Source organism: Pelodiscus sinensis, chromosome 1 (assembly GCF_049634645.1).
Source record: "Pelodiscus sinensis isolate JC-2024 chromosome 1, ASM4963464v1, whole genome shotgun sequence".
NCBI classification, from domain to species: Eukaryota; Metazoa; Chordata; order Testudines; family Trionychidae; genus Pelodiscus; species Pelodiscus sinensis.
In genome coordinates, this window is record NC_134711.1 from 105,686,727 (window position 1) to 105,697,323 (window position 10,597).

The following is a 10,597-nucleotide window of genomic DNA, read 5'->3' on the forward strand; positions in this document are numbered from 1 at the left end:
GGATTCATTTGACATGTGTAGATTAGCTGCCAAATGTAGCAGATCTGCCTTGAGCCGAGGCTCAAAGTTTAAAGAAGTGCTAGGTCTATGCTAAAGCAAAATGCAGGACTATGTAGCACTTTAAAGACTAACAAGATGGTTTATTAGATGATGAGCTTTCGTGGGCCAGACCCACTTCCTCAGATCAAATAGTGGAAGAAAATAGTCACAGCCATATATACCAAAGGATACAATTAAAAAAAAATGAACAATTATGAAAAGGACAAATCACATTGCAGAACAGGAGGAGGATGCAGGGCGGGGGGGGGGGGGGGGGAAGGAAGAAAGGTAAGTGTCTGTGAATTGATGATATTAGAGGTAGGGAGAGTGGGATGTTTGTGAGTTAATGGTATTAGAGGTGATAATTGGGGAAACTGTCTTGGTAATGGGTGAGATAAACATTTGAACTAAGTCCTTTTTGTAAAGTGTCGAATTTTAACATGAATGACAGTTCAGAGGATTCCCTTTCAAGTGCAGATGTAAAAGGTCTTTGTAGCAGAATGCAGGTGGCTAAGTCATTGAGAGAGTGTCCTTTCTGGTTAAAATGGCAAGAAACTGTTTTCTCTTTGTGATCTCTTTGTGTCTGACAAGATCACAAAGAGAAAACAGTTTCTTGCCATTTTAACCAGAAAGGACACTCTCTCAATGACTTAACCACCTGCATTCTGCTACAAAGACCTTTTACATCTGCACTTGAAAGGGAATCCTCTGAACTGTCATTCATGTTAAAATTCGACACTTTACAAAAAGGACTTAAACATTTGAACTCTCTCACCCATTACCAAGACAGTTTCCCCAATTATCACCTCTAATACCATTAACTCACAAATATCCCACTCTCCCTACCTCTAATATCATCAATTCACAGACACTTACCCTTCTTCCTTCCTCCCCCCCCCCCGCCCTGCATCCTCCTCCTGTTCTGCAATGTGATTTGTCCTTTTCATAATTGTTCATTTTTTTTTAAATTGTATCCTTTGGTATACATGGTTGTGACTACTTTCTTCCACTATTTGATCTGAGGAAGTGGGTCTGGCCCACGAAAGCTCATCATCTAATAAACCATCTTGTTAGTCTTTAAAGTGCTACATTGTCCTGCATTTTGCTTCAGCTACCCCAGACTAACACGGCTACTTCTCTATCACAGGTCTATGCTAGGACTTCTGGCTACAAATCAACATAAATTCACATAAGAGATAAGGAAAACCCACAATGAACCATTTAGTTACACTATTAATAAGGTAATTAAGAAAAGTAGCAATTTAATTATTTCTGTCACAATCACCAGCTGATAGATTTGCTCCAGCTGTTAAACCAAGAACAGGTGATGCTTACTAGGTCTGGCACCTCGCTATCTTCTGGTGAGAGAGTGCCCCTCCCCTAATTGGAAAAACAAACATCAAATAGTCATGCAGCACCTTAGAGACTAACAAAACATCTACATATTAGAGGCCAGAAGCATCCATTATGATCCTTTAAAAAAAAAAAAAAAACACCACCACAAACCTATCAAAAGGTGTTTTGCTGATAGCTTCTTGTCATTTCAGTCCCAAATGCCGATAAAACAAAACCAAAAAACAAATATGCACACTCGAAGTTTAAGATAAGATGTCTGTACCAAATATACGAACCACAGACTAGATACCAAATTCAATCCAGGAGTGATTCCATTAGTTTAAATGTTTAAGTAAAGTTGGATGACTTTAGTGTTAACAGGACCATTAAGACTTAGAATACCAAGGTCTCCATTTTTGATATTTTCATACAACTTGTGTCCATATACCTGTGGGTAGAATTCAGTCCATAGTAGTAATAATCTGCCAAATAACTGCAGATTGTTATAAAGCTAGTCACTAGAAATCTCTTAGGTGGTTTTCCATCTAACAATTTGCTTGTACATTGCTTACATTTTTAAGGAAGGAAAATATTTTCAAGACAACTTCCCTCTGAGCGCCCCATTTTGTTTTCTAATATTACACCTGTCAACTTGTTGGATAATTCACATATTAGCAAAAAGAAAAATCCTGTGCATGCAAGGGAGGTCCAATATATGATAAGCATTAGGTATTATAATTGCTGTCTGCATTAACGAATACTCATTTTGGTTTTCCCTGAATACACCAGATAGCAATCAGATATTCATTCACAACAGTCCAATCAACCTAATGCAGTGGGTGACTCATACCCAAGAGCAAGGAGAGCAGATGCCCAAAAGTGGCAGAAAAGAGAACCAAGGAACTGTTGATTTTGCTCAGATCCCTCAGCCTCTATAAGACTGACTGTTTTAACACAGACAGCTCATAAGCACTTCATAGCATATTGATTGATTCTCCTTTATTTCCTCCCCTATAATAAGAAGCAAATAAAAAAAAACCAAAGACTTATTTAAATAATCCCTGGAGATCAAATCTATTTGACAAGCTGACATAAAGCAGCAGTAGTGGGACTCTCAATCTTTTCTGGTAGACTCTGCAGATACTGTACCTTCCAATGCTGTATGTTGGAATGCAAGTCATCTCAGTTCTCTGAACATAGGCGTGCACAGCACATTTCATTAGGGTGTGCACTCAGGGAATTTTAATTTTTTTTTAAAGGCGAACATTTATTGAATACTCAATCATAATGGACATTATTTTTATTCAAACAAACTAAAACAAACAACTAATCTTTTTTTTTTAAATTAACAACTAAACGTTATTTAAAAAATACAAACTTAAGTATAGGACATTGTACTATTTAGTTTGTTTTTTACATGTGCACGCTTATTGCATAATACAGAAATCCATACTTTAAAACTAAAAAAGAGTATCATGCGATTAAATTAAAACGCAAAGCACCCAGTCAGAAAACCAGAAAATACCGGACATTGCACATGTCCAGTATTTTCTGGATTTTTTTTTTTAACCAGACCGAGCCCCAGAAAACCGGACACCTGGCAACCCTAAAACATTAGGGTGTGCCTGGGCACACCCCGTACGCACGCCAGCATCTCTGAAAGAGTTGGACTGGGCTAGACCACAATACTGCAGTATAGAACAATGCTGACCTGTACGAGCCTGGCAGGCAGCCCTATACCATGAGGTAAATGGGGCAGAACTGATCTAGTAATTTTTCACTCAGAGGAAGAAAACCAAGCTATGCACATGGTCTTTTTAAATCACCTTCCTCCTGGCCAGTCTTCTTTTAAAAAAAAAAAAAAAAAAACACCCATTCATATTTTAGAGGAAAGAGTTCACATTTATGAATGACAGAATAACAGTCATTTTTATGACAGTTAATGATCACTGGCCTATGTCCTTTGATCAACGTCTTCACTGCAGAGTTAACCCAAGTTGTTTACATGCAAATTAATCCTCTTGCATTACCTTAATTGAGAGTAGCCATGCAGTAGTACTACGCTCACACTGCACAGAGTGACTGGATCAGAAGCTGATGCTTGCGTGAACTTGAGCCCTGGCCTACCCTCTGATTGGCTAGCAAACTCAATTGAAATGTGCTGTCCAAGTAAGGGTTTGTGTGTGGGGCATCAGGACTCAGCTTAGAGGCAACACTAGAGTGCTAGCTGAAGTTCACTTGACAAGCCTTGTCATAACCCCTATGATTAACCAGGTATCTGTAGTGAAACTTTACAACCCAGGGTTTCTCAACAAATAGGTCACAACCCAAAATTAGGTCCTCAAAACACCTCCAAGCATCCCATGGCTCCAGTCCAATGAGAATGGCAGAACTTGAGTCCCTCATCTGGGTGCTATGATCTATACAGCATGTCAGGACTAGCCACTCCTCCTGAAGGAGGATGGGACCAGCTGGGCCAAAACGGAGTGAGGTTGATGCTAGGCAGCAGCACCCAGAACAAGGAGGCAAGGCCAGCCAGCTATGTGGGACCTGAACCACAGGAACCATCACTGTAGGGCTAATGCGCAGCGGCCTCTGGTAACCATCCTCCGATCCAGGGCCTGCCACTGTGCTGGGAGCAGGACCAGCTACCCACCCCCAGGGTCTATTTACTGGGTCCCAACAGGCCAGCAATATTTACAAATAAGTTCTGAATCCAAAAATGTTGGAAACTACTGCTGCAGACCACCCCGCCTGCAATTTGCAGCAACAACTTGAAAAATCTCTGTTTCCATTGTGTTCAGCTTTTAATTTAATGTCAACTTCTAATAGGCAAATCATTTTTACTGGTCCTTGGGGTAGTCACTTAAGTCACTTTCCATTCTAGTTTTAATATAATCAGATTGACATCGAGCATATCAGCATGAATTATTTTGGCTTTGATAATAGCACATTTGCCCAGATGGTTGTAAAGTCTTGTATTAAAAACCCACATCTGGATTTCACCTTATGCCAAAGGTAATACAATCCTTATTTGACCATTAGAAGTGCTTTTTTGCATGCAAAATGCTGCATTAGAATACTTACTGCATTAGAGATTTAATGCGTTAGATTTTTATGGTATGGCTCTTGAAGACTAGCTATAACCTACAAGGTTCGCTACATTAACACATTCTGATGCCCAGGACACAGCAAAAGCTGTTGAGCAGAAATTGGAGTAACCACAGTTCGCTCATTAACAATACACAGTTTAATAGTGTACGGAAAGCTTTTAAATACCAGCTGGATACAACATTCTAGAATCAGCTCCAGTCTTCGTGTTCTACACATGCCCATGGTACATGGATAGTTTTTCCAGTTGTCTGGCACCCAGATACAGCCAATCTGACTGCTGTGATTGTTGAGAGAGTTCTCCTGGCCCCTTGAAGTAACCTACATAGCTGGCATATTTTCAAATGCCTTTCATGAGACAAGTATATCAGTGTTTCAATGCATACAATACCTGAAGGGGGGCAGTTACATAGGAAGCTTTCTCCAGGTCCAACTAGCATTTTATGAACTAAAATAGAAACTGCAAAGGATCTGGCACCCTTCCTATCATGCCAACACCTAGCTTTAAAATGCATTATGGTGTGCCAGAAGGCTAAAGTGTACATTTGCAGCACCGGAGCTAGCATGAGTCACTAGTTACCTGGGCAAGATTAAAGGAGAAAATTTCGCAAGTGATAATGAAAAGAAATCAAACTGGCTAATCAGTCTCCTTTTCCCTACCTGTAAATCAGAGATGGAGCACCTACAACCTGCAGGCCAAAGTAATCTCCCAGAGCTGGGGTCTTCCCCTCCTTGGGGCAAGCTAGCACTGATGTTCCAGCCATGGGGGGCGAGTCTGGGAGCCTCACCCGCACACACACGTGGCTGGAGCAGGAGTGCTGACTTACAGTGGAAAAGCAGCAGTGAGCCAGCACTAAAAGCCCTTGTGTGGGCAGACCCGGCCTTAGGGCAAGGCAAGCAAGGTGGTTGCCTTGGGTCCAGTGCCTTCAGGGCCCCGCAGTGCGCCAAGCCCAAGTACAAGGGGCTGCGGCTGGAGCTGCTGCTGCACAAGCTGGTCACCTGCATTGCTGCTCATCTCACTGGCCTTTGCGCAGGAAATCTCCATAGGTACCCAGCCTGGCCACGGTCTCCCTGCCTCACCCTGTGGGCATCTGGGCTCCAGAGCTGGCTCGGCTCACGAGTGTGTTGACACATCTAGGTTGAGTTTGGTCCTACTGAGCCAGAATGCAGCCCAAGTCATTGGCCTTTCTCCCTGTCTGCTGCAAATTGTGTTTTATCTGTATGGAGGGAAGAGTCACACAAGACAGCAGAGAATCTGTCCCGGCCAGCGTGTTGTGGAATATATCCAGCAAGCAACTTGCGCAGCCCAGGCTGGATTCTGTAACCCCTCAGCTGAGTTTGACTTAAACTGAAGCATCCACTGGTGAGGCCCTGCTGTCAGTGTGATGCCTCGGGCCCCACAAACTCTTTGATCAAGCCTGTGGGTGGATGGCTGGCTCCGCCCGGCAGCAAGGAGGAAGTGGTTCTGCACACTGCCATTTCCCCTGGGCTGGGGGGAGACACAGGAAAACACTCATCTGCACGCCCTACCTCCATTGCTCCCATTGGCCAAGAACTGGAGGGGGGCTCTACAAAAATCTATTAGCCCTGAGTCAAGGTACCTCCTCATGGGACTGGAGCATGAGGGGAATCCTGGCACCCTGAGTTATATGTTGTGGAGTTTTTTGCTTCTCAGTTGGGAGCCATGTCAATGAGGGTTTTTTTTTGTGCTTCTCAATGTGTGTGGCCACCGGCTTATTTTTCTGTGGGTCAGTGGCCACCCCCCCAAAAAAGGTACCTCACCCCTGTTGCAAATGAATATGTTTTTAATACAAGGATGTCGTGTGAACTGCATTTCTTTGAAGTAGCCTGAATAGGAAGCGTTGTATCTATTTGGTGCATTATTATTCTCTCAAACTTTTGATATGGTTCTTGCCTAAGTAACGGCTAGTCACTTTCTCACTATTCAGTTTCTCTGTTTACTCAGATTTGCAGTGAACAATGCCCTATGATTGCCACACAGGGTCACCATAGAAAAGTTATAGTAAATTCAACATAACAGCATCACAGGCAGGGCGCAAAATGAGGCAGTAGGTTGGAGTATGTATACCTGCAATCCCTCTTCTGACTTCATTCACCTTGTTGCTGCCCTCTTCCGTTTTTAAGTTTCTCTCTGTAAAAGCACAAGGCCTCTTAACCCACCTCTCCCTCCTGAAACATTATAGTTAGTGGGGGAAAAAAGACCCATGGAGTTACAAAAGGAATGCTGATCACCACCACTTGTCCTAGACAAATTTTTCTTGAGTCCTCTCCCCCCTCTCCTGTCTCCCCACCTCTTGACTTCTCCATGTCTGTTTGGAAAGTAACTCTTTCAGCTATGGTTTGTCAGTAAAGTGCCTCACATACTTTAGACACTACGGCTGTACCATATAGCCCTTTTAAATATAAACATCCCCATAATCAAACGTGACACAAGAAATTAAGAAATGGAAGCTTTTAAGTATGACATTGCAGGGTAGAGGAATTGAACAGTATTTCTTTAAACAGATTATGAGCCCTCTAGTGGCTCTCATGGTTCTTTAAGCCACCAGAAACCCGTCAGAGCAATTGTGCGTGAATTCATAGTAAGGCCCTGCACGTATAGTCAATCAACATGATTTCTGCCATGATGGGTTTCCTTCATACTATGTATGTAGTACAAGGAACAACTCATCTGGATTAGTATCTCAGCCTCCCACAAATGTAGTGAAAAAGAGGGGTAACTGCCAAGGTTTAGTAAAAGTGCAAACGAAACTACAGCTGCTCATTTGGAGGAAAGAGTTACTACTCAATTCCTATTTATGAAAATTATCCTCCTACTACAGAAGTCCTATGCAAAATCCTTCAAGTAAATGGGAAAAGGAGGGTTAAATGCTTTTTTAAAAAATCATTCACTAGTATATTAATGTGCTCTGCAATTGCTATATCATTTTGCTCATAAACAACTTCTTAAGATTCCAGTACAGCCATTGTCACTGATGGGTTTTATAAAAGTTGGTTTGCATCAGATTCACATGTGCAGGCAAATCTGAGTTGACAGCTTCCTTTTAACATCGTGGGTTAGGTTAAGGGAGTGGCAGCTGGCACTTCCAGCTTGAATCTGTGTCAAGAAGCAAATTAACACAGTTGGTCGCTTATTCACAACAGGTGAGTTTCTTTTCTTCCTTCTAAAGAGAAAAACTAAAATATCACCAAGGACAGAATCCCACGTTTATTGCTTCTACAGTTTCCATGTGCTCAAGTTACAGTTAAATAGATTCTTTTTCCAACTTGCAAGCCCAGCACATTCAGAATGGGTTCTCAGAGCCAAGTTGGTTCCCTTCTATCCCCCCAAATCCCATCTGTAATAAAGGTTCTGCAGGCCTAAGTGACACCTGTATAACCCCCACCACGCCCTTAACTGAATAGGTCTGAATGATCAAAAAACTTAACAAGCCTATTCAGGAGGGATGAGATAAAACAGAATTCCCAGATTCTTCTGTTATAGCTCCATTGGCTCTAAAGAGCTAACAGAAAATCCAATAAGAGTTGGTCACTAAAAAGTCAGAGACAACACAGAATACACATATACAGAATATTTACATAGTATGATCATGCTATTTGTAATGGCATTTTCTCAGTTCCAAACTAGACATTATTGGACAGACTCACTAACCCAAGACCTGCCAACTCTCACATACTGGGAATTCAAACTGAGTTGTAGGTGCTGCTTTAATGCAAAAATTAGTTCTTGTAGAAACAATCACTTCTGACCCAAGACGACATTTTTAACACCAGAAGAGAATTTTAAAAGCAAACATCACCATGCTATGAAGCCTCCAGAAGAAAAATACATAACCTACTTTCATTGCCCAAACAGAACAAAACACCACCAAAATCAGAGTGAAAAGTTAATACCCTACTGCGTTCATTATAATTGGATAGAACCATTTAACATTATTGTATTATGTTATTATGACCCAATGGCCAGATGATCCCAGCTTCACCAGAAGGGATAGTGCCTGTAAGACCAGAGCCACCTTGAAGTCTTGCCAGGTGGTGAAGGGGCAACTGCTTGTATATTTCCATTTTTTATTAGTTATTGGCATTACCCTAAGCTCGTGGGGGGGGGCATCCTGTGGCCCGTGGGCTGCATGTGGGGTTGTGTGTGTGGCCCACGAGACATTATTTACTTTGGCCCATGCTCACAGGGTTGCCAGATTCTGCAGGTATCCATGTGTATAGTTTTTTCCTACCAATATTACTAAAGTGATATCTATGTAAATCAATTGTATCCTTTGGTATATATGGTTGTGACAATTTTCTTCCACTATTTGATCGGAGGAAGTGGGTCTGGCCCACGAAAACTCATCACCTATTAAACCATCTTGTTAGTCTTTAAAGTGCTACACAGTCCTGTTTTATGTAAATCAAGGCACATGAAATGAGGTGCATTCTTATTGCACAGAACACTGAGAGTCCTGCACTCCCTCTGCAGCCAAAGTGCTGCTACAATTCTATCGGCACGCCCTGCAAATTCTAGATATGCAAGTACAGTTAGCAAAACTACCCTATCTTAGGGAAACCATCTTGATTACGTGATTGTGGCCCACTGAGATAGAGGGCCACTCATCCAGCCCACTCTCGAGCCTGGGTTTTTCCACTGCTGCCCTAGCCCTTTAGCATCCTCGTCTTGAACTTCAGCGTGCTAGGCACTGTACAAACAATCAAAAGGCATTGCCCCAAGCTGCTTGCAGCAATCTGTGAGCCCTTCCAACCAGGAGTCACACAAGGCGGGGTTGAGTGGAAATCTTTCAGTGAACCAGGGGAAGACAGGGCTACCCCTCAAACTTCTAAGGGGGGGAGAGAGAGGCTTTGTGGCCAGACCTGAAGAGCTCCCAGGAAGTGGGAAAGGTGCCTCTCACTGCGCTGGGCCAGTAGGAGGTATCTCCCTCCCCCACCCATCCTGGACCATGGACTCCTAGAACTGGAAGGAATCAAAAGGTCTGCAGCCCTGCACTCATGGCAGGGCCAAACCTCATCCACCCCCCCCCCTCCCTCTCTCACACACACACACAGAGAGTTTAAGGCTTTCCCACGTCCAGCCTGTCCACTCGGGGAGGGACCTGGCCACAGGGCGCGGCAGGCTGAGGGGCGCAAAGGGGGGTTACCTGCTGCTTCCTTGCGAGCTTCCTGTCGCTGCGACGGGCGGGAGCTGACGCCTCCTTTGGGGACAGCAAAGACCAGGGCCGGGCTAGATTTCCGCCGGATCGCCACCCGCCTGAAGTCAGCGCTCTCCCCGCCGCTCATCCTGCCGGGGGAGGAGGAGGCGGAGGCGGCGGCAGCAGCAGCGCGCTCAGCGCCTGGCGGGAGCAGGGCTTGCATCGCCTCTGGCTAGCGCACGGGGGGGAAGGAAGCCAGCAGCGGAGGGACGGGGACCCTGCCCGGCTGCGGCTGGCTCCAGGCGCCGCCCGGCCCGGCCTTGTGACGCCGCTTCCCTCACCTGCCGCGGCCAGGTGCGTCCCGCCCGCCCCGCCGGGAGGCAGTCAGCCTCCGCACCACTGGGGCAACGCTGCAGCTCCGCCCCCTCCGCCTTGGCCTTGGCCTTTGCCTCTGCTCCGGCGGCGCCCTCCCCACCCCCAACTTCAGCCCTTGCCTTGGACTCACTCCGCGGCACCACTAGCCTGGCTTCTCCTGCAGCTGCCGCGCCACCTGCCCGCCCACGCAGCGCACCCCCCCGCTGCCCAGAGAGCACCTTGGAGCCTCCTCCAGCCAGGCAGCACGACCGCCTGGGCTTTGCGGGCAGCTCGCCCTCACACCCCGCTCTTCTTCCCGGCTGCTCCAACACGCACGTGCCTCCTCCCTCCCCGGCGACAACTCTGCGAAGCTGCCACCTGCGGCACCGAGAAGCGGCGGCACGAGGTAGCAGCGGCTTCCCCCCTCCTCGTCTGTGTTCTGCTTCCCGGGCTTGCTTGTTCCTTTCTCAGCTGCTGAGGCAGCGCGGACAGAACAAGCAGGCAGGGACATGCCTGTATCCAACCACACTGAGCCTTACCGGACTGGGGAGCTCTCAGGCCAAGGGAAGCCTGCCTGACAGGTCTGGGCTTCATCCATG

At 45.4% G+C, this 10,597-nt stretch overlaps 1 protein-coding gene across 1 annotated transcript in view; it reads right to left on the reverse strand.

The window, feature by feature from the left end:
• The window catches only part of FGD4 (FYVE, RhoGEF and PH domain containing 4), a 183,259-nt gene extending 172,869 nt beyond the window's left edge, over window positions 1-10,390 (reverse strand). The window contains exon 1 of the mRNA XM_006114387.4: window positions 9,654-10,390. Coding sequence (XP_006114449.2) covers window positions 9,654-9,867 — 214 coding nt within the window. The 5' untranslated portion in view covers window positions 9,868-10,390. The remainder of the gene's footprint in view (window positions 1-9,653) is intronic.
• Between the last annotated feature and the right edge of the window lie 207 nt (window positions 10,391-10,597).